The 26,800-nt window shown below is 34.3% G+C and overlaps 2 protein-coding genes across 8 annotated transcripts; one reads left to right on the top strand and one right to left on the bottom strand.

The window, feature by feature from the left end:
- The first annotated feature begins 251 nt into the window (after window positions 1-251).
- On the top strand, window positions 252-5,570 carry LOC118046386 (SEC12-like protein 2). 2 transcript variants are annotated; one of them, XM_035055270.2, is made up of 10 exons: window positions 252-580; window positions 802-896; window positions 2,430-2,580; window positions 3,185-3,276; window positions 3,372-3,471; window positions 3,783-3,858; window positions 3,949-4,069; window positions 4,164-4,280; window positions 4,390-4,454; window positions 5,077-5,570. In XM_035055270.2, exons 1-10 carry the CDS (start codon window positions 278-280, stop codon window positions 5,172-5,174), a joined length of 1,218 nt encoding a protein of 405 aa, XP_034911161.1. In that variant the 5' UTR covers window positions 252-277; the 3' UTR covers window positions 5,175-5,570. The 2 variants fall into 2 exon arrangements, with proteins under 2 accessions (XP_034911161.1, XP_034911162.1); XM_035055271.2 differs by having other exon boundaries at window positions 5,083-5,570.
- Window positions 5,571-6,568: 998 nt separating this feature from the next.
- On the bottom strand, window positions 6,569-20,409 carry LOC118046385 (uncharacterized). Of its 6 annotated transcripts, XM_035055261.2 has the most exons (26): window positions 20,032-20,407; window positions 19,786-19,898; window positions 19,549-19,675; window positions 19,208-19,306; window positions 19,059-19,127; window positions 18,814-18,948; window positions 18,674-18,742; window positions 17,170-17,222; window positions 16,896-17,055; window positions 15,853-16,017; window positions 14,819-14,903; window positions 14,479-14,709; window positions 14,266-14,360; window positions 14,102-14,144; window positions 13,428-13,585; window positions 12,428-12,538; window positions 10,680-10,748; window positions 10,397-10,540; window positions 9,695-9,769; window positions 9,434-9,610; window positions 9,230-9,315; window positions 8,683-8,737; window positions 8,147-8,272; window positions 7,937-8,050; window positions 7,331-7,447; window positions 6,569-6,929 (listed from the first exon to the last, which is right to left on the bottom strand). In XM_035055261.2, the coding sequence occupies exons 1-26, from the start codon at window positions 20,149-20,151 to the stop codon at window positions 6,864-6,866; spliced, it is 2,862 nt and encodes a 953-aa protein (XP_034911152.1). In that variant the 5' UTR covers window positions 20,152-20,407; the 3' UTR covers window positions 6,569-6,863. The 6 variants fall into 6 exon arrangements, with proteins under 6 accessions (XP_034911152.1, XP_034911157.1, XP_034911160.1 ...); XM_035055266.2 differs by lacking the exon at window positions 20,032-20,407 and having other exon boundaries at window positions 19,549-19,667; XM_035055265.2 differs by lacking the exons at window positions 6,569-6,929; window positions 7,331-7,447 and adding an exon at window positions 7,586-7,787 and having other exon boundaries at window positions 20,032-20,409.
- Between the last annotated feature and the right edge of the window lie 6,391 nt (window positions 20,410-26,800).

Here is a 26,800-nt window from a genome sequence, read left to right on the forward strand (position 1 = left end):
TGTGAGTAACATTTAAATTTTAAAAAAAAAATTAATTTTATGTTTTTAGAATGTTTTAATATGTTTATATTAATTTTTTAAAAATATATATTTTAAAAAATAATGATTATAGCACTTTTAAAATACTCTTTTCCATTAAAATTTGATTTTTGTTAATTTTATATTAATGGTAAAAATAATTTTTTAAAAATAAAATAAATATTTAATATTTTAATATGTTTATAAGTAAAAAATATTATAAAAAACAACAAGGCTACCGGAGTAGAGACGGAAACCAATGGGAAAGAGCAGAGAGGCAGATCCTCAAAGCCTGCAAAAATACGGCGTTCCTTTATACTCTGTTGCTTGGCTTCCATACAAAGAGCTCAGATCCAACCTACAATCCCATGACGATCACGTTGATTCCTCTAAACAACAGGAACAACAGCAGGAGGAGGAGGAGACCCCCAAGCCCTCTGCTTCTTCTCATGAACACTACGTCGTTTTGGCCGGCGGTGGCGGTGAAGGAAGCAGCGGCATTCCCAACGCCGTCCTTCTCTCCTGTTTTGATTTCTCCTCCAATTCCCTCTCTTCTCAGCCCGTACGCTCTATTCTTTTTATAGATTTTGCATCTGTTTGTCATGTTTAAAATTTCTCTGATTTCTCTATAAATAAATTCTCAGTCTGCTTATATCTTGGAGTGTTAGCTGGGATATATTTATTTCTTCTGTATAATTATGAGATAGCCGAAATTAGATTGTGAATTGATTGATTTTATAATTTTTATTGTTTTGATGTATGTATTTCTATGTTGCGTTTCAGGTAGCTAAGCTTGGCCTTGGTTCTCAATTACCCTATAGAATGGTGGTTCACCCCGGTGGAGATGGAGTCATTTGTGCATTCCCCAGTAGTTGCCGGTACTCAAATTCTTTTTAATCACTGCTTTTTCTGTCGAAAAAAATATTTAACAATGGTGAGCTAGAGCAACATCGCTCTGAGGTTGCCAATTTAGTACATTTCTTGATTGTTGTTACTAGAGCTAACTATTTTGACCTTATTGCGTCCTACTTTGATTCATGTCAATCTACTAAGATCACTGTTTTTCTGAAAGTTTCAATCAGGCAAACATAATTTTACTCTAGCCTTGTTGAGTTGGTGTAATCAGGGAACGAAGAAGAGTCAATGTAATTAGAAGACTGGTAATGTAGAGGTTGGATTCACATGAATGATGACGAGAGCTAGGAGACTTTGGTGCTATACATATTACTAATTGTAACTTGGATAAAATCTAAATGTACATAGATACAGAAATTCTTTTCAAAGATGAATCTCAAGGTGCAGATTTTATGTGTTGCATAATCTGGAGTGCTTATTATGTGGATGTGAAACCTGATGTCTGATTGAAATCAACCCTGCTTCTAGTTAACATCATTGTGTGTTGCTTCCCAGTTTACTTAATGTCACAACTTCCCTATCCCTGTTCTTTGCTTGTAGATTTGAGGTCATAAATAGTTCAATATGGAGATTATAAAGGACTGTAAGTTTCACCCAGAGAAATGGGTTTAGACAAAAACCCTTTAAAAGTGGTTGGTCTGGGGATAAGTTGTGCTTGTATTTTAAGAAAGCAATGGGTTTGCATTTAACCGGTATTTGGAAAGTTACAAAAAAGTTTGAAGTGATTTCTCTTGTTTGCTGGATTTGATGTTGATTTTGGAAGGAGGAAATTTTCTTGCTCTGACAGTAATGTTTTGTAGTAATTCACCTCAAAAGACCAAAATCCTCGAGTTTGAGGTGGATAAAATGAGAAAAATGAAGGTATGTTCATATGCTCATGTTTGGAAATCAATGATGGGAACATCATGGAATGCTGCTTCTGATAGCAGTGTGCAAAACTGGGAGATTGGATCCTTCCATGACTTTTTCTTAATCAATTTACAATTTAAAGACTAAAGTTGTTTGTTTTTTTTGGAGGCACCTTGGGTTCTTTAAGCAGTTGATGGGATTGTTAATCATTTACTATTACATTTTGTGTTGGCTGGGCATTTATAGGAGTTAGCGTGACAGCTATAATTTTCTCGTGTTGTGGCCAGGTAAAATTCCTGTTTTTAAATGCTTGGAGAGAGTAGTGTTTTTGTACTAACCAAAAAAGTAGTATGCTGCTACTTATCTTTTATGTCGGAGACAAAACAGATGAATTCCTCCAATTGCTTTGAATGATTTTTGGATATACTGGCATATAAGGCGATCCTTTTCTAGTCAGGAGCATTTTTAAAACTCCATTGATTATTAGTTCCAAATGCACCACAGCTGCTGTTTGCATTTATATTATGGTCCGATTCACTAAATACACATTACAAACATTGTGCCTATTTATTTTTTTAGAAAATTCCCACCCTTACTTGCACCAAGCAAAAGGATAATCAATTTATTACTATGTTTTCTCTTTGCAGATTTTTTGACTGGGATGAAGTCAAGGACAATGAAGACCATAAATTGGGCCTTAAACCATCCAAAAAAGTACTGACACAATTAGAAGATGTTGGACAGCAATTAGCATTGGCCTTTAACAGTGACAGCTCTGTACTTGCTGTAGGAGGCGAGGTAGAGAGTTCTTCGCATTTCCTTCCGTTAATTTCAATGTAATCACTGCATGACGTAAAGGGAAAAGGCATTCTGAACACAAGGAAGACATGCTTAAAAGATATTGCTTTGTTTTCTTTTCTTGTCTTCTTTTTTTCGTGCATAGACAAGGTGGTTGTCCTACAATCATATAAAGGATTAAAAGAATTGAACTTGTTTAAATCTCCTGCCCAGTCTGGTAGCATGAGAAGCTAATCACTCTTCTTCCTTGATTTTTTACAAAAAGATGAAACTTTTTGGTCAAATTTTTCTCTCCTTTAACTTTCACTGTTTTCTGATGGTTGTGTTCCAGCTTCTAATTATTTTATTGCATTCTAACTTGTAATTTTATTAGCTAAAGATGACTGGTATGTAGATGTAGTTTGTGAGGATTTAAGTTATGTTCCACCGCTCCATCTTCCAATATCAGATTTTAGAACCTGCCATTTGGCCATTCACCTACCACTCAGTATCAAAATTTCCCCAACTGGGTCTTTATTTTTAATAATGATGATGTGGAAGAGAGCCAGGATCCCTTCTTGAAAGATAACATGCTATATGATGCTTTAATTTTGGTGCAGTACAGGATGGCAATTTAAGGGTTTTCAAGTGGCCTGGCATGGAAATTATTCTTAATGAGACTCAAGCCCATGCATCTTTAAAGGACTTGTGTTTCAGGTTGGCAATGATATTTGGAAAAATTTAAATTCCTGGAGATTTTAGCATGAAGAATTTGTAATCTGTTTATGCTGATTAGCTTAATTGTGTTGCAGCCCTGATGGAAAATTTCTTGTTTCAATGGGACAGCGTGACCTTGGTAGAGTCTGGGATGTAACTTCATCAACAGCTGTAGCCTCTTTACCAAAGGAAAACGTAAGCTGTAAATGATAATTAGTTCTTGACTAAGTTCTTTTCTTACTAGCAAATGCTTTAACCCTCCATGTCAAAGTGGTTAATACCTTCGCTCTAACATAGTCATTGTACTTATTATTGATTTCATTTTGGGTTTCAGCAAAAAAAAACTTCTTGATCAAATTACTAGAAAGTAGATTTGAGTAATCCCATGACTCAATTATTCTAGGTTACTTATGGTCTCACAATTCATGGCTGGAACTTGTAATATGTTACTCTATTTCTATCAAATGAGTGTTGAGCTAATTGGATTTACTGTGTTTTACTTCCAGGATGAGATTTTTGCATCATGCAGATTTTCCCAAAGGAGTGATCAGGCTCAGGTTCTCTATATTGCTGCAATAACAGGTGAATATTCATACGGGAAAGCCAAGTTTTTCATGCTCCCTTTCACCTTTGTTGTTCTCTATTAATCATCCTAGATATCGTGTTACTTAGACAAAGGTGCAAGTATTGTGACTTGGAACACAAGCTCATGGAAGAGAGTGAGCTCAAAGCATGTAGCCCGTGAACCAGTTTCGTCCTTCAATGTCTCACCTGATGGAAAGCTTCTTGCAATGTACAGAATCTCCACTGTTAATTTGAAGTCCTTGAGCTCATTTAGCAAGCTCCTTGATGTTAAGATATTCTAATTTCTTGTGATTGATTGACAGGGGTATGACTCAAGGAGATGTGCTGCTTGTAAATTCAACCAACTTGCGTGTTCAAACAATAATTAGGAAAGCACATCTTGGCATAGTAACTGCTTTGGCGTTCTCTCATGATTCAAGGTTAGATGACAACACTGTGTCTACATGTACACTTTAATCAACATTTTAATCAGGTCATTCCCATCTAGGGATGACATCTGAGTTTTAAGCATGTGTTATGCAAATACAGGGCTTTGGTCTCTGCCTCTATGGACTCGAGTGCAAGGGTGACACTAATTGAGGACAACAAAAGTGGTATGTACATTGCGATTCAGATTTTTCGTCCTGTCATTGATGTCTCTGCAATGGTTGGATATAGGCCTGATAACTCAATCACAGACTAAAATCTCTATGGGACTTTGATTTAGGTCAATCATGATATGACTCCCAAATAATATGGTAAACTGAATATTTGGTATTAGTGGACTGTGAACTCAGAAAGTAAAATGCACACTGCCAAATATGGTGATCTTTTCAGTGATGACTTTTACGTGCTAGTACCATTGTATCAAAACTTGCTCTTTATATTTATTTATGCTTGCAATTTTGTGGTATTTCACCAATAATTTACACACGCTTGGAGTATTTTACTAAAAGGGATAGTTTAGAGAAAACAGAATGTTGGACAGGAAAAAAAAAGGGGAATTATACTGGTCAAGGAAGCAGTTAATACTCCTAAGGTTTTTTGAAAAGTTAGGCATATAATTGGTCTTTTGGAGGGAATTAGTTTGATATGTGAAGGGGTATGGACTGTTAATGGAGATTAAATAAAAGATAAAATTGATTGGGAAACTTTTTTTTGGGCATTTTCCTTGTTCTTGACATGCTAGTTCTCTCATTTCTTAGCATAAGGAACTTTCTTTTGTTTCTTGTTTAGCTGCAGGGGGCTCAAGCGTGCAGATCATTATATTCATCATTATACTTGCAATTGCTGCATATTTCTTGAAGAATGAAGTTCTTCCTTTTCTCGTCTAGATATTGGCTATACCAAATTATTTTGAATTTTGCTATGATTTATGGAATAGAGGCCGCCACGTTCTAAATGGTAGGTCGGAGCCTATCAGCATCACAGTCCAATAATGGCGACGTGGTTTTGAGAATGTAGTTTTACCTGTTATTGTAGGACGGAAGGCCTGTACTTGAACTGTGCCACTAAATTTTGGCTAGTTTACTTGTTGGGATGTGGATTGATACTGACTTGTATGGACTCCGACCCTGGTATAAGATCCCATGTCAACATAGGATCATTGATACCCTGCTTGGCTTTCATCATGTTGAATATCCCCAAATCTTGCTATTTTTTTCACTAACCAAATTATCATGTCGCTGTTATTTTTCTTTTTATCATCTCATGTTAATGATTTGTTACCATTGACTTTTCCTCGGTCCAAATCCCGTAATTGTAAGTTTTTTTTTTTTTTTGTTACTTTAATTTCCCGTAGTTGAGATGATTGATTGTCATGTAAATACAGTTTCACTAATAATCAACATTAATTACCAAAAAGAAGAAGGAAAAGGCCTGGTGGATGTATTTTAGATTCTGTCGTGGTTGAAGGGAGCTTAGCCGAATGCCAGGCCTCTAGGCTGTAGTCTGAGTGCGTTGGCCCCTTTGTGACCTGGTTTATTACTCGCCTTTTCTTTTCTTTTTTTATTCAGAGAGTTGGGAACCACATTTATAAAAAAACAAGAGAAAGATGGCATGGCGAATACAAGGGTTTAGATGTGATCGAGATTTATTTATACAAAACTAATTTCCATATAATTAATCGTCATCTTCCAGCCCAGAACGTCGACTTAGAAAATCTCGCTTGCTTAACTCCTGGATCAGATCATCCTACTTAGCATTAGGCTTATCCAACAATATTGATGGAGTTTGTCATATTCTTTTAGCTTTACGGTGGGATCCCTCGGACCAAATTTTGCATATCAGGGATAAATTCACCTCTCTAGTTCAGTCAAGCATATCAGAGCTTGTCATATTTACACCTGTTATTTCTCCTTCGTCGGACCCGGTTTAGTTATTGTTTTACGTCTCCCTTTAAATCTCGTTTATTTCAGCTGTTATTTACGTAATGTTGCTTGAAATCTCAATCCACGTAGAGAAGAGGGCGAGAATTTGATCTTCCTCTTTTACTAAGTACGTGTTTTAAAAAGAAACTTTTGGCAATTAATGCCCGAATGGACATGATGCTTATGAAGGAAAAAAAAGCAGAAACCAGATTGGTAGCATGGCATGGATACAGAGAACTGTCGCGTAAACTGCGATTCATTTCTTCCCATCAGCTGTCCTACTTTATATTTGAGGAATTATTTAATGTTTTAACCGAGTCGCCACACATAAAATCAAATGCTAAAGCTGTGAACCAAACGAAGAAAAAGAAGAGAACTCTTAGCTCGATTACAAGAGAACTCATGTTTACACTCTAACGTCAAATAGTTATTCAAATTTCCACCCAATTCATGTATTTACAAAGTGGAGCAATTGAACAGCAGGCTCCAAGTTTGTTGAAAAGAAAATAAGATTCGAGGTAAAAACTTTGCAACTCAAAGTCACATATCAGGAGAAACATGCAACTGTTAGAAGTTTCTGTTAGCCCAACATTGCGCGCTTCAATGCAATGAGACTCTGTTACCTTTAAAAACTCGCAGCATATCCGAGAAATGTCATTGGGGCTTCCTTTGGTAAAGCGAATAACCAACAAGGGCAGACATTAGAAAAGTCCATAGCACCTGCACAGTGAATGCATTAACCAGTGATGTAGGGATACTATGCAGTTGGAACAGTATCACATTTCTTTTTTACCAGATGGCATAGAGACCATCCAGTTCCAATTCCAAAGATACTAAACCAGTGAAACAATACAAGGTTGCTTTTTCTCTCCAAAAAGAAAGAAGAAAAAACAATACCATAAAGAAAATTAAATAGGGAACATCCATCTTGAATGCCAATTCCATCGTTGCAACATATGGTAAGAGATTTGGAGTTACTAACATGGTCCATAGTTGCCATTTTCAAAAAATCAATTTCATTGGAAAAGCAGGCATTTAAGGTTCCAAAAAGAGTGTAAATTTGAATAAAAATCCAAATGAAGTCAACATAGACACATGGATTACTAAAAGAATTTAGGTACCGTGTTGATAGCATGCCATCTTTCCAGCCTTTTGATTCTAGACTGCATGTCCTCAATTACCACTTCTAAAGGAGCAGCGTCCCTACCTGGAGAGGATTCTGAAGCTGAGCTGCTTCCCTGTCAGTTTGGCCACAGTAATATAAAAACAGTGAACTCCTCAGCGGCTCAACCTTGAATATATATTAAAAGGTCATTTCTCAAATAATGGTTAATTCTTTTGGACTTAACAGATTACCTATCGAATCAGAATCCGGAAAAAAAAGGGGGTGGGGTTGGGGGGGGGCATGAGCAGCGGGCCGGGCAAAGGGATTATAAGGTGCCCCGTGATGATCAAACAGTAAGGTTGTCTCTCATTGAGCAGTTTGTTAACTGGAAAGCAGCGGGCCGGGCAAAGGGATTATAAGGTGCCCCGTGATGATCAAACAGTAAGGTTGTCTCTCATTGAGCAGTTTGTTAACTGGAAAGATGTCCTGGCCCTCTATCAATACATGCTGCCTATTTCAACTTAGAAGACTGAACAGGACTGATATCTTACACTAATTTTCCCTCAAGTAAAATCAAATGTCAACCAGATGGCTGCTATCCCATTCAATAATAGTAAAATACCTGAGATTGTATAAATTCAACAAGTTCCTGCAACCTTGCAGCTTGTTGAGCATGAATTCCACTGTAACTTCTTTGCATTGCTGGTAATCTTTCCAAAATGATCTGCAGATAACTCTGAAAGTAAAACAAAAGAGCCAATCCAAATAATGAGAGGCTGAAGAAGTCCCGGGGCTGAAGATAAAACTACACAAGCAGAACTGAAGGCAAAACCTTAGTTGTATATGAACCATCCAGTTTAAGTGTTGAACCAGCTGCCGCCACAGCTTCCTTATTAACCCCTTTGATCTGTAAGTAAGGACTAGGGGTGTCTTGCAGATGATCAACCTCAATGAGAATCTACAAATCAGAATAAAAAATGAAACTCATTCAGAAAGCCACATATGAGAAGCTTATATACAGGAAACAGAAGACAAGAAACATGGAATACATGAAAACCTGGCATCATCCAGCATTAGTGCTTAAGGTTATGGAAATAATCATCAGGCACTGATGATGGTTTAATTATCTTGGACCACGAAGACCTGGGTCGTGCTTCTTAATTTAATTAATCAATATCCATGGTTAGTACTTAATATGAAATTTCCTTTAAGACAATTTTAAGATAAGCTACAGCTCAACTGATTAAAAAAAAGCCCAAAAACTATAGAATAAGTTGACAAATTTAATTACAAAAACAGAACCAAGGACTGTACACAATTTGGAAGATCGGACGTATAAATTACAAGAGAAATCCAGTGATATCATACCTTTCCATCTTGATAGATATGTGCAGATGCTTCAATGCATGCTACAGCTTGATACCTGATATTGCATGATAACAGAAAATACATCAATGAATTGTAAAATCCATCAGTTGTTCAGCTGTAAAGCATTAAAAGGAAGAACACTAGAATGCTTAAAACAAGAAGAAAATGCTATATAAAGCCCATCAAAAGTAAATGATACATTTGTATTTTCCAAAATAATGACATAATAAACGCTAGAAAAACAGTTGTTTGCTTGTTTACAGCAGTTAAATTTATGTGACTGCCTAAAAGAAACAAATTGTTCTTCACTGATATCCAGAAGATGGAAGGATTGCTCACATGCTGTGATCCAAAAGCACGAGGATGGAATAGTGTCCACTTAATCAAGGGTTTTGAGCATGTCAACTCCTCAATTATAAAAACAACGGGACTCAACAAGATAGATATACACACATGCTATAGCATTTAAATTTTGTCTCAACTAGGAACAAAAATGTGAAGATAAGTTCATATGAAAAGGAAAGCAAAACTATACACATGGTCTTACCCAAGGTTAAGAAGGCCAGCGACCGTGCTGGTGCTGATATCAAAATCCACTTTTGGTTGAATAATGAAATTCCCTTCTCTTATAGGCTATTGTTGAAAACATTAGAAAATAAAAATCAAGCATTCACTAGATATTGAAGATAGAAAATACATTATAAATTGACAAGGAAACATGTCATATAACTCCAATACATTATATACGAACCTCTCGTATCAACAATGCAAATCTACCCTCACAGATTCTGAATCGTATGCAGTCGCTCTCTGCCAGCTGCCCATTTGTAGGAAGTCCAGGTAGCCTTAAATATATATCAATGAAATTCTGAACAGAACTGCACAACTTCACAGGATCTAAGATTTTCAAAATATCTTGAGAAGCCACCTGTTATTGATCACAAACAATAAAAGTAGATCAGACACAAACCACGGTACATAATCTTCCACCAAATCATGAAAGTGCACTTACTGGCTTATTACTCTTCAAAACAAACAAAGAACTCTCAGGGGAAAGAACAGGATCAAAGTCATTTCGAATTTTGAGCTGCGACAATATAAGAATATCGAAAAAACTCCAAGTTAAACTTGCAAATAGAATATCAGTCCTCAGAAATGCACTGTTACAGAACATCAATATTTTCAAGAAACATGAAGGGACACGTATCATTACTAACTATAGTTTGTATGTTTCCAACATAAAAGATGTAGACAAATGAGTGTGAAAGTGCACCAATATAAATGTGAAAAATCAAGAATGGTATTCTTCTCCTGAAATATCTGAAAAAAAGGCATTTCAGAGGTTCTATGCAATCCATTTTGATGATGACTTGAACTTCTATTAACATATTGACAATGATAATTTTGATCTTTGGTTGATCGAAAAATATGTGATTAATGGCATTCAATTTTTAATGTGACAAAGTGACCTTATTCTTTTTTCATGGGCGGTCAAGGAACTTAACCTTTTCTACGAATGTTATAGATATTTTCAGAACTTTTCAAGACGTTGTCTCAATAAAAGAAGGCTTATCTCAGTAGCACATACATGTGTCTCTGTGGGAAAATAAAACTATTGACAAGAACAATTTTTAAAACATGGAAAACATTGAAATACCTTTCACAGTAAAACATAAAGAACAATAATAAGATCAGACAGTAGGGGTCTACTAACATGCGCATGAACAAGATGCGGCTCAATATGCTGCTGAAAAATTGGAAACACTGTCATCATGATCTCATTTTGGGACATAAAACACCCCACTCTACTTTTATCCCTTTGAACTCGAGAAATAAGATGTGAATGCACACCACCAACCTGTTTTCACAAAAGATGAAGTTACTTCACAACTAAACTTTCTCATCATCAATAGAAAATGTCTTTAGAAATCAGAACATCCACACACAGTGCCTCTCTGAAAATAAAGCCTAAAAAAGGGAGTGCAAATTCATCTTACAACAGCAATCCACAGGTCAAGTGATTTTCGGATTTCAGGATGCAGAGCATGCACCCCTTCAAAAATGATCTGGAAAAAAGAAACATTGATTTAAAAAAAAAGTCAAATAACATGGCACAAACTTAAATCACCACTATTAGCAAAGGATTTCATAAGTGGAAATATCAATTGCTATGATCATATAAAACTGTAAAGATGCATTACATGAACACTTGTTTTTCTAACTAGCCTGCATGAAGATGATAAAAACTTGTAGCCAGTGTGGATCCAATTCTACTATACATGATACACACTGAACAGCGTGCATATAATGAGAAACTGAAAAGTAGTAAGCAAAAAATTTTGTATTAAAATGTTTGACCCTTCTTAACATCTCCAGGTTTCATTTTTTTACAAAATTCTAACACCACTAAGCATTTATCTAAAAAACTGCTGAAACAAATGTAGCATTAAAATAAGAGCATATAGCATCAATCTTCCATATCCTTAACAACACAGGAACAGCAACCAGTGACACAGCATTTGGAGCTCAGTTAAGTTAATGAGAAACAGTTCACATTCAAATTTCTGTAAGGTTCACTGCTAGTTTGTAGTAAATATGCCCCATATTAAAACAAGGTTTAGCATTTTGAGGAAAGAAATTTAGTCACTGGTAGTCATACTGTTTTTAGAAGGCTTGCCTTGTGTAATCTCCAGACAGGACTTAATGATGGAAGGCATGAATTAAAACATGTTGGCAAATTTTCAAACTAGTCAGAAATAGCTTTTGTAATCTTTCCACTTCTGTATTCTCCACTCTCTCCTCTTTTTGGTATGTTATATCATTCTCAAATAGACTGATAAACACAAATGTTGTGCACCCCGTCTCTCATGCTTTCCCCCTCTCCCCCCTTCTAAAGTTATTATTGTTGTTGTTATCGTTATTCTGATTTTCAGAAAAAAAGAAAAAAGAAAAAAAAGGAGAAACTATTATTAGAAAGAAAGAATTAAACAGCACAAATTGAGGACAAGACATCCTCCCAGAAAGGGAAAAGGAACAATCTTGATCTAAACAATGAAGCAGACCAATCCCTTTGAATATCCACTAGAAAAGAGCACCTAAATGCACCTGCCAGATGACATCACAAAGAAGCGAAGAAAACTATCTTATCCCACAAAACCAGCCTACATGTGAAGTGATTATTAAAAATCCTTGCATTTTCTTCCATCCAAGTGCACCAAAAAAAACTTCACCAACAGCACCATCTCTGTAAAGGAAAACTTTCTTTATTTCTTACTTTGAAAAGGTTAGCACCCTAGCACCAGCAATTTGCTTAACACATCATACTAGGCTCCACTAGAGATAAATTGTCTTGTATATATATGCCTACTTGCAGAATAACATGAATCCTTAAAGCCACACTAAAGGGATAAATTGTCCTGTAAAGGAATCTAGTGGATCTCTAGCTTACCATAAGCTAAATCTTATCGTGATACCCTGAATCACAGGATAAGGTTCCTAATTGAAACAACACTCAAACAGTTAAATGACTTAAGTAGGACTGTACCTTAAGCCCATCTCTGCCTCCCCATTAACCCTTTGGGCTTTATGTCAGAATATTATCAAGTGGTATCTTTCTTTTCTTCTTTATAGAAGTTTGATTAAAATAAAGACAGATAAATGTAATTGTGTAATACATCACTGCAAAAAAAAAAAAAATAAACCCATGATAGCAAGTTCCAGGAGCTGTATAAGTATGATAACAAACCACGCCGCAATCTTCAGAAACTTCAAGTTCTTTAAATCCACTACGAGCACCATTCTCCAAATCAAACATGGGTATTTTTGTTCTTCTGCCATTCCTTATGTTACCAATATTCTGTAAAAGAATGATGGAACAACAACTGTATGTCAAATGCAAATATTTTTTCCAGGAACTTAGAAGGCAAACCAAGTGAAATGAATGTGACTTTTCTTCAAAGCAATAATCTGCAATTATTACCAGAAAATGTAGAATTGATGTCACGGAATCTATAATAAGCCTATTTACAGAAGATATACTGTACATAACAAAGTAGGTAAATGATATAGCATTTTGAACCCGAAGCATTAAAAGAAGAAAAATTGACAAATCAAAAGGAACAGAAGTTTGTTGCATGCATTGAAGGATTCACAAACAAGTAATGTCAGGTTGCTCTGATGAAGGATTAAATACTGCAAAGGGGCCAGCTAAGGATCAGACGGTTTGATGTATATTCTTGACAATTAAAAAACCCCAATGAATGAGGAATCTGGCAATAATCTTCTAAGAAAATGTCAAAGTAGTAAACAGAACAGTTTCTTTAAAAATACCCTTCTTTTCCCCAAGTCAAACCATTTAGAGGGAAAGAAAAGGATTGTAGCATGAGAAAACAGAATTATTTTCAAACCAAAAGGGTTCTGATAAATGCTTAACTGCTGAGACGATAAAGGAGGTCAAGAAATGTTTAATAAAAAATGGAGATCAGGAATACAAGAATTTGAAGAATTCTCACATGTCATGATTGGATGATGGAGATGGATGCTGGGGTACAAACCTCTACTAAACACTGAAAGTATGAAACAAATGCTTGACCAAATAAACGCATTTTTACATTTTACTCCAACTCTTTGCTCTACCATATTTTAATATTTCCAAGCAATCTTATCTGAACAGCCATCTAACAAATGATAGCATTATTGATGTAGAAAAGATCTGCATAAGATGAATAAAATTAGCGTCTCCCTACCTTTGAAAGCAAAGACAGATCTAGAGAGCTAAAGTCATCATACTTAAAATCTTTCACTTGTTCAGATTTAAAATAGCTTTCAAGGGAAACTACTTCGCACCCAACAATGTTAGCCATTTTGTGAGCCAGACTAGTTTTTCCGGATCCACTTGGTCCTCCTGTAACAACAATGAGATTAGAAAAGGCAATATTTATGAACTTAAACAAAGTAAATTGCTAAAAGCAAACACCACAATGTCACGGGAAATTGATTCCTAAAAGAAATTTTCTCCTCCAAGAGGAATTTTATGGTACCATAAGTTTTTTCTTTTTTATCATTTGAGCACCGTAATAGGAAATGCCATGGTCTTCTTTGAAACCATAATGACAAAAAATTACATAAGGAGATTAAAATTCTTTATTTTGTGCACAAATACGTGTCTGCAATTAAAATTACAATCAAATCAAATCAATTACAAACATATTACTATGCTCATGCTTCTGAAAACATTGACATAAGGAGATTTAATTGTGCACTTGCCCATGACATTTATGAACTTGAATGACACAACACTTTGCACCAACAACTGGATTACTTTCAAGAATATTCCATAGTTAAAGAGCACGTGGTCAAAAATTCTTTTTCTGAAATGTCTGTGTCTATGATAGAGAGAGACTTTTAAAGCATGTATTACCAATTCCAACAATGACAGGGGGGCCTTTATTCTCCAACAAAGCCTGAAAAAATATGTAAAATTGCATAATTTTTAACCAGACTGATTGTACTGGTAAGCTTCTTAAACTTGAACGTGTATAATTACACTAATCTCACATTCAAATTTTTTTTTTAACTCATTACCTGTATTGCTTGAACAGCAAGAAGCAACCCTCTATCCAAATCATATGAATCAGGCATAGGAGCAATCTTCATGTTATCCCTGAAAGAGGAAGAATCTGTGGTTGCTTCATGAGAGAATCCACGAAACGTAATGATAACACTCTAACAATGTAGTTCATCACCAAGAACACTTAATGAACATTTGTAACAATCTTCCAAGTAGAGGACACTTACCTATGACTGAACTCCCATGTGACGTATCTGATGATATAAAATGCCATGTTGCTACTATAGGCTCCATTTTAGATTTTGTTGGAGACCGAGTCCATGGTTGAGATAAATCCTCAAGCCGATTAACAAGGTTTGGAGAGGTACGGATTGGCCTTGGGGCAACAATGACCCTTTCTTGATTGCTTGTCATAGAAGTATTAGGCAATAGTGGTGGTGTGTTAAGACGTGGTACACCTACAAGTGAAGTAGCAAATTGTAGAAAGGAGAACTTTTGATCTATACCAGACAAACCAACCAAAATGCTTAGACAAAGAGTATTGATAGTTATCATGCCAGTTCCAACCTTTTCTCTGAAGAATCATTTCCAGATATGACTTGGTGATCCAAGGTCCATTAACGCCCATCCTCGTTGCCTCTGCTCCAACAGTCTACATAAAAGTAGAATAGCCAAGATAAATGAAAGCTTTGGCCATAGTTCCCAAGTGGAAGTCCAAGGACCAATCTAATTTCTGGTACTGAACAAAAAATAGCACATAAAAGATCAGCTATTTACTACGAGAATGGAAAGTGTTGGCCCAGCTACTATCATATGTATCATATAGATTGAGGAAAATACGAAACAAAAATTGGATGATATGATTAAGTGGACACTCAAGCTGAGTCATGAAACATGCCGTCCAACAGCTGGAGTAATGAGTGAAGATACAGAACTAGAATCAGCCTGTTCAGTTACATGCTAATCATGCACACAGCATAACAAAATAAGAAATCTCCATCATGATTATTAGGAAATTTCTACTAACATTTGGCAATCAGAAGATCCATGAACTTGTGTGCTAATGTCCCCCATGCACAACACTCATCATGAAGAAAAAATTTCCATTCATTCAATCTCCCTAAAGCAAACTGAAAAACTAGATGCTTCATGCACTCGTGCAAAAAGTTATCAAGAATCGTTATTTGCATAAATTTTTTGTAGAAACAATTATGGAACAAGATCGTGTTTCCTGCATTTTTGTGATGTAACAATCCAGGGGCATTTAGGGAAAATCACTAACTTAGAATTGGAGCACTCTTATTGTTTGTCGCATTTTCCCCTTCACTTTCTTCCTGTCACTTGCTGGTGGATATGTTACTCACCCTCAGGTTTTTGCAGATTCTATTATTTCCAAAAAAAAATTTTCTATCCCACAAAATGTGTGGGTGGGTGGGTGAGCTGGCAGGTGGGTAATGATAATAATAATAAAGGTTAATAGCCATCCTGTTCTACTAATTATCCAGTACCTTACTCAATTGCTTGGAAAAATATAAGAACACAGTAAATAAATGATTGTGAGCCTCCTACATGTTATCTTAATCAAAAAGATGGATCCATACTTTCCTATTCATGCCCCTCAGCACCACGAATGTCTCACCAAGAGTATCGATGGTCTCTAACGACAGTGAAAGATTTCCATTGCTAACAGATGAAGATGCCCGTTTATAACTCACTACAACATTGTACCCTAAAGCCAGCAACCCACCAAGAGTCATTCTCCCAACCTGTCTCAACATTAAATGATAAAATAGGTAAGCAAAACCACCAAAGATTACAAATTCTGTGAAATATTAGAGTCTATTTTTTAAAAGAATTGAACTTACATTTCAAGTTGTACTAATGTTGTCCTATAAAAACAGACACCATATAAAATAAAGAGACTACAGATTCCAAACAACATAAGAAAAGATGCATTTAAGACCTCTAAGCTACCAGTTTCAATAATGGATAGGATTACAGTATTGATTGGAAATGGAAGAAGCCTATGCATCTTGAATGTAGGGAACATGTCTCAAATACAATTGTCTAGATAGTATGGATCTTGTGCTGAAGCTTCCAGAAGCAACAAAATGTCCTTGTTAGTAACTGCAGTAGACTACTGGACGGGTGTGGGGAAGAAACTTGCCAAAGGTTCCATTTCCCTAGGAATTCTTTCCCTTTTATTTGTTTATCAAGAGTTTACGTTCATTGATTGATTGATTGATAAGATGCCTGAATAGTGTGCCCAGCCATATGCAGATGTGAGGAAGAATGATTATTTCACAGGTACCTACCTATCCATGGTCCTAATGATCACGCACTGCAATGAAGGTCCATGAATTCCCTTGTACTTTTAAGATGACTGACATTAGTCTTGCAGCTTTTCTGGAAAGTTGTAGAGCAGTAATTTAACATTTTTGTGTAGGCTGAGAAATGAACCATTACATTCAAAAAATTGCCCACTTGCATTCATTTCCATCTGAAAAGTAATGCTAAGAATTTATTCCTCTATATTGGCCACGGGTGTTAATTTCTTTCTGGAAGCTAGAATTCGATTTTGATAATAAACTTTGCTTTCAAAGTCCACGTTTATGCTATAATTGCAATCTTGGAAGCCCCTTACCTCAAACTCAGCTTTTGGCCTGATAATAAAATTTTTGTCAACAATTCTCTGGTCCCCAAGTGATAGATAATATTTGATGCCCGACTGCCGAACCTTGATCCAGTCATTTGTCAGTGCTTCTTCACTTGCTGAAGGAGGCCTAAGGTACATCTCAATAAAACTGCAACCAAGATAAAGTTCCAATCACAATTATTCACACTCGAAGCTCGGAGAATAAACCACTTGGTTTTGCACTGATATTATGGTAAGAAACAGAGGGTGAAGAATCACTAGCTTATCTGTATGTGCTGTTCCTTGGAAGGCATAAGCAGGATGTCCATCTGGTGACTGTCGCAACAAGTTAGCATTTAAGTAACATTCAATCAAAGGGTGCAGGTGATGCATATTAATTTAGTAGCTAATAATGAACTATACAGCAAAAAAAAAAGTGAGGGAAAGGTAATTCCATGAGCAATAACAAGAAGTGCAACTCAACGTAATTCCTGAGAAGCATTTGATAATTGACATTCAATATCATTCAAAATCAACAAGACAACATATGCACTGGTCAATGCTTTAAATTACACACTTGTTATTGATTACGCACCCATCCACTGTTAAGAAGCAGTGTTTTGTCATGGTCTGCACCATATGCAGATTTTCTTTACCATTAAAACAAAAATTGAAGATTACAAGAAATCCTCATCCTTCAAAAGAATTTTCACAACTATCTCACTCACGTAGTGAACATGAAGGACATAGGCAATTAACAAGAACTAAAAAGGTATAAGGTCAGCCATTGTGCATATGAACATCAGTGAACCCACTGCCCAGTTTTTTTTTAATTTCCAAACTTTTTTTTCAATTGCATACTTTTACATTCTAATTATATGAAATTAAGAGCCAAATCAAAACAAGAATAAAATACATGGCAAACCCTAAATTTGGGACAATTTTTATTTTGATTCTTTTTTTTTTCAATCCCTTATTTAGAGAGGAAAGAGAAGGTTGCAGGAGAAAATAATTAGTTGTCGCGATACTGATAGCAAAAAATGGTCAAACTTGGTATTGATGGGTTCCAATCGACGATGGGATTTCAATGGTGCTGGCTTTTTAAAGGCCCTGATACACTAAACCACTTAGGCTCGCGCGCTAGCCTAACTTTTTTTAAGAAAAAAAAAAACCTTTAGCATTGGATTTTTGATGAATTTTTTTTATTGTTTTTTTTTTCAATTTCATCTTATAATATTGTGTTGATTTTGAATTGGTCTTTATTTTTTTACCATATAATAAAATAAATAAGATAAAAATGTTATTGAACCCATTGGAATCCACATCTCAGGTCACGGGTTTGGAGAGCAAACCAGGTTGACCGGAATCGATCCAATATGTCATCATCTCAATATTTAAAAAAAAAAAAAAGTTGACTTCAATTTTTTTTAAAAAAGTCAAACCCCTTTTGAACGGTCATCCAAGTTGCTTTTAAATTCGCATGCCTGGTCTCTATTTTTTATGTCGTTTTTTTGTCCTTTGATTTGTTTGCCTTGGAACCCGCAAATTGACTAAATCACATCGAGACAACTCTCACATTATTTAATTGGAAACTCGGACTTGGCAAGGACTCGAGTCAGGAATTTCAAGTTTGACTTACTAGACCAAGTTTAATGGCAATATCAAAGAATTCCTTATAACTTGAATATTTTTTTTTACGTTCAAAGTCCAACGCGCAGCATAGCACAGGAAATAAACTAGTTCTCAACTATTTAATTTGGCAATGAACCATGGAAAGATGTACATACCTCACTTCTACATTTCAGCTTGTAGATTGCTTCTCTAAATGATGAGACAAAGCTGTTGTTTATTCTAATCTGCAGAATAAAACCCCGAGATGAAAACCAGCATTTTAAAAATTGTATAAGATAAGGACAAAAGCCCCAACCTGTGCATGGTGAAGGTCTGGCTCAATGTGTTTCCTAAACAGTGGGAATATGCTGTCAATAAGGTAATCCAATGAACAAGACTCCCCAATGTCGTATTGAACTTTAGAAAGAAGACTGAAATGAACTCCGCCAACCTGATCCACCAACCATATTTAGAAATCATCGTATGTGAAGCTGTAAAGAAAATGACAGCTTCACAGCCCCTTATTCAAATCAAGATATATAACTTCAGAGCATAAGTTACCACAGCAACCCGGATATCCAGTAAGGAGCGCAGTCTTGCATGCAGAGCATAGGCACCATCAATTACTACCTAAGAACAAAGAAACATTAAAGAAATTAACTCCATGGAAGCTAAGAAAATCACAGTAACTGTTAGTTCCCCTGGCTTACCACTCCAGATGATGTGCTCTTTATTCCTTTGGAACCAATGCGTCTTTTCTGTTGGTAATCAAACATTGGTATCAAAGTATCTTTTCCTTTGGTCAAATCCTATTGCCAACACAAACAACCGTGTAAAGATAGACAAAACCAAATTTATATAGAACGCATTGGCATAACTTTTACTTCAGAGAAATTTTTTTGACACGTGACCAGAATAGGTGTCTAAATGATTACACTTTGGTATTTCTAAGAATTGGAAAACCAGTTTTCCAGTTAACTATATATTACAGAATTGCCACATGCAAAATCCAATCCAATCAAGTAGCAAAATTTGAGAAGAAAATGCAAACCTCAAGATTTTGTATCAGTGCATCGAAATCAATTGAATCCAAATCACTCCCCTCATCAAATCCCATGCGATAATTCTCCATTGATATAACAACACAACCAATTACAGAAGCCACCTTCTCTGCTAAGCTTCACAGATCATCAAACAAAAAAAAAAGTAAAATCAGAAAGTATCGAATAAAGCAACAGAAATACAACCATAGAAATTCTGAAACTGAAAAAAAAAATAGATATTCAACCTTGTTTTGCCTGAACCACTAGGACCACCAATGCCAACAGTAACAAGACCTTCTTTTTTCTCTCTGAGCTCTTGAATAGATTTTACCAATAAATAATACCCATGATCAAAAGACTGCATCATTCCAATCCATCAATTAATTTTGATCAGAATTAATTTTTTTAAGAAAAAAAAAGATATCATTATCTAGCTAACTAATATTCAAAATTAGAAGACATGGATGAATGAAAGTGAAGAAAAAGCATACCACGTGAAGAGGGAGAGCTTGGAGGATGGAGGAGGAGGAGGAGGAGGAAGTAGAAGGCTGTTGCTGGAAGTAATCGCGGCCTCCTTCTTGGAATACTCGCTGAACAACCTCATGGTCCATTGTCAACAACCGCACCAATCCTCTTTCGCTCTCTAAGGAGCCCTGAAGAATATATATTGCTATTAGAGGAGTGAGAGAGACAGAGACTCGGTTTTATTAGTTAAGTAGTAGTATTGCTTTTTATTATTCTGGTGCCTTAACTTTCTACCCTTGCTTCCTTGCTTGCTTCTGTACGTTCCCGCTTGTTTTCCTTCTCTTCTACACTTTGTTCATCTCTCTTTTCTTTCTTCGATTTTTTTAACTCTATTTTGGTTTTATTAATTAAAATTCGTGTCGTGATTTTTTTTGAAGTCCTAGTTATGATTTAAAAAAAAAAAGTTATATCTGTCTTTAAAATTCTTGTAGTAAATTTCACTAACCATCCTCCATTTTTGCGGCGGTTTCACTTATGCACCCACCTGTCATTTGAAAATTATAAATTCATCCTCAGTATATTTGTTTTATATTTGAAACCGAGTTGAGTTATGTTTTAAAAAGGTGTTAGGCTTGAAAAAATATTATATTAATATTAGTTTTAGTTTTTTATGATAATTATGATGGATTGATATTAAAAATTAAAAATCAATTATTTTAATATATTTTTAATTAAAAATATATTTAAAAAGCATATAGAAACCATTAAAATTATTTTTAGGTCCCCAAAATTGTCCTTTGTTTGACAATCCCTGCACTCATTTTTTTTAATGTCCAGTTTCCTTTTGCTCTTCAAAGTTCAAAGATGGCAAATGAAATCCTAAGTTTTCTTTGTCAATTACATTATCTTCACTCTTTGCAATATTAGCGAATGCAGGCTTAAACAACAGGCTCAGCCATGAACGGCGAATGGTTACCATCTCAAACCAGTCGACGGCGAACTCAGGGATTTCCATTCACTTTTGGTAAAGCAATGATTGAGTGGTTTGGTGGGTAATCTGATTATTTAAATTAAACCCTCTCTCTCTCTACCACGCAAACTTGATTGCCAGTGAAATTGTTCATTTAATTATGAAAAGATAGTTTAACCAGTTATATTTTAAATTTATTTTTAAAAAATTATTAATTCAAATATTATAAATCTTAAAATCACTAAAAACTTATATAGTTATTAATTTTAAAACTTTAAAGAATTAATTGAAATATGCATAAGTTGATCTAGAAATCCCCAGTAAAAAAAAAAAATTATTGGGATTTCACTCGGTCAATTTGGCATTGTATTTGCCAAGTTAAGGCTGACACCCCTTTGGTTCATGTCCCAGTTGCAAATTTAGGAGAGTTTGTTGTGTGGAATTTTTGCGGCTCTGTTTGTTTGCTAGAAAGTAATTTTTTTTTTAAAATGAATTATGGGAGAGTGAATTAGTTTTTAATATCTGGTAGTGTAATAGAAAATAAGTTTGAAAATATTTTTCAGTGTTTGGTTATATCATGAAAAATAAGCTGGAAAATAACTTATTAATGTTTTATTTTTCTCAAGTTTATTAAAATAATGAGGAACAAATCTTACAAATTAAAAAGTTAAATGGGAATGAAATTGAAAAAAATATAATTTCATAAATTATCTCAAATAAAATAAATAATAATCAAGATAATAGACATCAAATCTAAAAAATATAAAAAAAACAAGATGAAGAAATTAAAATAATAATAATTAACATTTCATAAATTATTTCAAATAAAATAAGTAAAAATCAAAAGAATAAGGATCAAATTTGATAGATAAAAGATTTCAATAAAAAAATGACAAGGGAAAAGCAAATAACAATTATAAAAATAAAGACAAAAGTTGATATAAAAATTAAATTTTAAAAGATGAAATTCAAAAATAAATATTCAAAACAAAATATATATAGCAATTAAAAGTTTGAGAATTAAAATTAATATAATCAGCAAATAATATAATATTTATAAATTTTTCATAACTTTCAGAAAATATTTTCCGTTCAAATTTTTCAGGAAAACACTTTCTTGTAAACCAAGTCAAATTTTTCTTTGACTAGAAAGTGTTTTTTATTGACCAACTTTTTTATTGGCAAACTAACACAGGAAAATTTAAAAAATAATTTTCCGAAAATCACTTTTCAAGAAACAAACATAGCCTACATCTTATCTTGGACTATATTTCATCATGATAAAGCGTGGTGTGAAATTTGTTAAAACATGGTTAACATGTACCGCTGGGATGAAAATAAAAATTAAATTCAATTGTTTTTAAAATTAAAATTTTATTGAAATTCAATTTTTAACTTAATTTTTTTAATATTAAAATTTAGTATATTTTGAATTAATGAAAAATTAAATTTTATGTTGATGTATTTTGATGAAACTTAAAATTCTTTAAAATAATTATATCCCACTTAAAAAAATTTAACGTTTATAAATAAATAGTTGAAAAGTTAATATATATATATATATATATATATATATATATATATATATATATATATATATAAAAGGCATATAAACTTCTAGAGAAATGTCCTTAGACCCCGGTTAACACCCTCTACCCATACATCACATCACAGAAGGTGTAACAACCTTTACTGCACGTATAACATTTCTTGACCGGTTATGTTAGTTTTTTGGTGTTTTACTTTGAATTTCAATTTTTTTTTTTATCCTTGTAATTGAATTGAAAACTATGACTGTTTAAGAGAATAAATGTTTAAGCTCACTTGCATAGAAAAACAGTAAAAACTAAAAACATTACAAATTTGACCTAGCAAGTATAACTTTTCTATTTACACGTGTTTTTTTTATTAAACCAATACAGTTCAATAAAAAAAAACTTATGATAATATAATCGCAAGATAAAAAAATATTTAAAAAATAATATATTTTTAGTTGATGAACTATCAAATTTAAAAATAAAAAAAGTATATTTTGATGGAATTTCAAAAATCTTGACCTATAATATTTATTTATTAGATTTAATTATTCACCATCATCTATAACATTCACACCATCTCATTTTAAAAGATTAGATTAAGTTAAATAATACAAATATTATATGTGAAATGATATTTTTAACATCCATAAACAACTTGGTTAAGGAAGTTTTTTCTTTCTTTATTTATTTTTCATGTTGAGACTCTGAGAGAGGCACCGAGAAAAAATATTTAATTTATTTTTCTTGATATACCATACGTCCATACCTATGTGGAGGGTTTAAATTTATCCAGTAATAAACTTAGTCCTGATCAACATATAAATTAGCTTAAAGATACCCTTGTCATCGAAAAAAAAAAACATGGAATCACAATGTTAGGCATTACTAAATAACAAGCCCTTCCCAAAAAAGGTAAAATAAAAAGTTTTAATCTTGCTTTAAATAACAAGTCCTAGACTTTGAATCACTTTAGGAATAGATTACTGGACCAGATTCTAATTTCAATTGAGAATTTTAATCTTGCTTTAAGAATCAACGAATCACGATGGCCAACACCATAAAAATCTTTGTTTAAATGATAAATCGAGTGGTTTTCCCTTCCTGCTGAATGTTGATCTCTTCGCTGAATTTGAAAGCCGGGTCGATCAAAAATCTTAAAACCAGGATGTAAAATCTTCCCAGAAAGAAAGCCAAAAAAATAAAAATAAACCATGTTCAAGCTTGACAAAGAAAACCCTTAAATATATTCTTGAAACCAGGCTTCATATACACTGCAATAAGACAAAGGAAAGAGAAAAAAACATTTATATGATCTGCAAATCGCAGTAGCGGCAAAGTTCCGTCAAATCAAAGGGTGGAGGAATATTTTCCCCTCTTCCCAATGGAGTCCGGCCACCTTGGCCCCTTTGTGTGCCCAGACCACCTCTTCCACGCTCGCTCGGTAATGGTACCCACGCCCACCCGCTGTTCGAGGTGGCAATAATAATTGCGGGGTTGTTTTTGAGATGCTGATCGATGGGTGTAAGAAGAAATGTTTTTTTTTTTTTTTTTTTGACGAGGCTGTGGTGTCTGGCCGATCAAATTATATTCTTTTAAAAAAAAATCTGTGTTTGACAGATCTGCAGAGGTATTTAGGAGCGAAAGGCTTTTTGTGGCCGGAAAGAGATGCAAATCTACAATAAGAATAATTTAGGGAGGAGTAGTTTTGAGAGAGAATAAAATAGTTTATGGAACATGATAGATTAATATCTGTAGATGTCGTTAAGGTTATATTATACATAAAAATTGACAGGTATCTTTATTCAAATTTAAAAATTAAATTAAATCACGATTTGGTTTTTAAAAATAGAGGAAATTAAAAAAATAAATAAATAAAGGGTGGGTGTAATTTTTTTTCTTTTAATTTTTCAAGATTAAATTATATTTAATAATATTTGAGAAATTTTAAGTTTTCTTTTTTCTTTCTTTTTATATTTTATCGTGTTAGCAAGCTCAACATTTCCTTGTGCTGTTTTTTTTATTTGCTCGTTAACATAAAAACCTTGTTTGCTTATGATAGCTCGGAAAGTTTTATACCAGTTAATCTTTATGTTTTATATTCATTTGTTTGAGAATTTTCTTTAGCGAAGTAATTTATTTTTTTATGCAAGTTTACCAGCATGATTTTTGCATATATATATATATATATATATATATATATAATATATATATATATTATATATATATATATATTATATATTTGTTTGGAGTGTGATTTGTGATTGTTTTTTTAAAGTATTTTTTACTTAAAAAATATATCAAAATTAATATTTTTTTTATTTTTAAAAAATTATTTTATATATTATCATATCAAAATAATTTAAAAACACTAAAAACATATTTTTAAAATAAAAAAAATATAATTTTTTTAAAAAACATTTTTAAACATAAAAAAAAAACAGTATTAAAAAAATAATATCACATTTTATTTTACGTTGTTCCATACAGTAGTTGAGAAAGGTAAGGTAATAATCCATATTAAATAATTGAATAGAAATTTGATAATAAACAATAGGTACCTGACCCCACCACAGGCCCATGGACATGGGCCAGGGGTAATGATAGCATTTTAATACAGGCCTTTAATCATGTTTCTGTTTGATTCAACCATGATCCTTTGTCTTAGATTACTCGAAAAATACATTGTTTGCTCTTTGTGTTTATCATGATTTTTTTGAAGTGTGTGCTTGGATAATTGCATGAAAAATTGCTTCTTTTCTCAATTGTAATGCATCCAGGTAGTTGAATGAAAAATGCACATATAAAACACTGAACATGCTCTAAAGTTTAAGAAATGTTTTATTAAAATATTAAAGCCATCACACTCCTATGTATAGTTTTTAAACCCGACCTGGGGAGTGACCCGGCCAAGAGACCGGGTTTCGGGTTTCATGAGTCAACCCCGGGTGAGTATGTGTAGTTCAAAATAAAAAATAAAAAAGGGAGGTAATAATGAAGGGGTGGAGTGAGACCGGCAAAACGTGAGAGAGGAATAAATCAACAACACTCTCACCTGATATGTTTTTCTTTATTTGCTCAAACCTGTGAGGAGCTTTAGAAACCACCGAGTTCTGCCCAGAAATCTCGACCCCGTGTTTTCTGCAAACCGTTCTAATTTGTGCTAGTATGGACTCTGGGCTGGATAGGGACTCCTGAGGCCGATGCTTATCCGACAAATCCATTCCTGGCAAGATCATTTTGCATGAATTCCTTGCAAATATCTCTGCAACTGCTTCATAGCCATCTCTATTGACAGTGTTATTGAAGCTGGTTGTTAGTTCAGAAGGATGCGAGCGTGTTTTGTACCATGAATGCATGAGAGGGATTTTTCCATGGACAGTTACAGAGGTGTCACTGAAAGAAGTAGAGGCAAGAGAGAGAATACGATCTCCATGAGACAGGAGCTCGCTTGAATACTAGGAAAGGAAGAAATCACCATATAGGGAGTCCTAAGACCCATATGGACTGGTTAGATATTGAAACTCTCCGACTCCAAGGATATTGCTATGACTTGCAAGCTGGCGATGAGAAGGAGATCACCAACGCCTACCCTTGAGATCTCCAAACTCAGATCGCGGACCCAACTCCAACTAGGTCTCGTCCGGGTTTGGCCGGGTCGCCCGGGTCATGGGTCGACCGCCGGGTCGACCGGGTTTTTCCGGGTTGTTGCCTCAGACGGTTTTTTAGTAAACCTGGACCGGTCCAGCCACCGGGTCGACCGGGTCCCGGGTTGACCTACCGGGTCGGGCCAGGTTTAAAAACTATGCTCCTGTGGTAAAAATCAATCACAACTCACAATTTATCTTCAAGAGGTGTAGCCTAATTGGTCAAGTTTTGGATTTGTTCTCTAGAGATCACCAATTCGAGTTTCATAAACCCCAAAACCACTAGATGCTTGCATGGTTGTTAACTTCAAAGTTCGTAGGATTAATCGAGGTGTTCGCAAACTAGCCCGGATATCTATATTAATCTAAAAAATAATAATCAATCACAACTCAATCAATAAAACATGAAGAACTTACAACGTAGAACAACACCTTGATCTGATTTCATTACAAGAGAACTAAATCCAATGAAATTTTAACTCGTTGATAATAAAATGAGCCAAGCTCTCTCCTTCTTTTTGTCTATTAGCTTATCGTTAAAGAAAAGTGTAATCTTTATTGGTGACTTTACCCGACAACTTTTTTTTTATTAATTTTGTTTTTTAGTTAAAACTTGGACTTGGATGTTCATCAAAATTTGGTT

Source organism: Populus alba, chromosome 10 (assembly GCF_005239225.2).
Source record: "Populus alba chromosome 10, ASM523922v2, whole genome shotgun sequence".
Lineage (NCBI taxonomy): Eukaryota > Viridiplantae > Streptophyta > Magnoliopsida > Malpighiales > Salicaceae > Populus > Populus alba.

Excerpts from the sequence above, each read along its gene's own strand:
- LOC118046386 (XM_035055270.2), top strand. The coding sequence starts at position 278 with ATGGGAAAGAGCAGAGAGGCAGATCCTCAAAGCCTGCAAAAATACGGC. Across the intron at positions 3,472-3,782 it reads CCTCTTTACCAAAGGAAAAC|GATGAGATTTTTGCATCATG; the intron begins GTAAGCTGTAAA and ends TTTTACTTCCAG. Across the intron at positions 4,281-4,389 it reads GCGTTCTCTCATGATTCAAG|GGCTTTGGTCTCTGCCTCTA; the intron begins GTTAGATGACAA and ends ATGCAAATACAG.
- LOC118046385 (XM_035055261.2), bottom strand. The coding sequence starts at position 20,151 with ATGGACCATGAGGTTGTTCAGCGAGTATTCCAAGAAGGAGGCCGCGAT. Across the intron at positions 18,743-18,813 it reads CAGACCTTCACCATGCACAG|ATTAGAATAAACAACAGCTT; the intron begins GTTGGGGCTTTT and ends TTTATTCTGCAG. Across the intron at positions 7,448-7,936 it reads TTGAATTTATACAATCTCAG|GGAAGCAGCTCAGCTTCAGA; the intron begins GTATTTTACTAT and ends CCAAACTGACAG.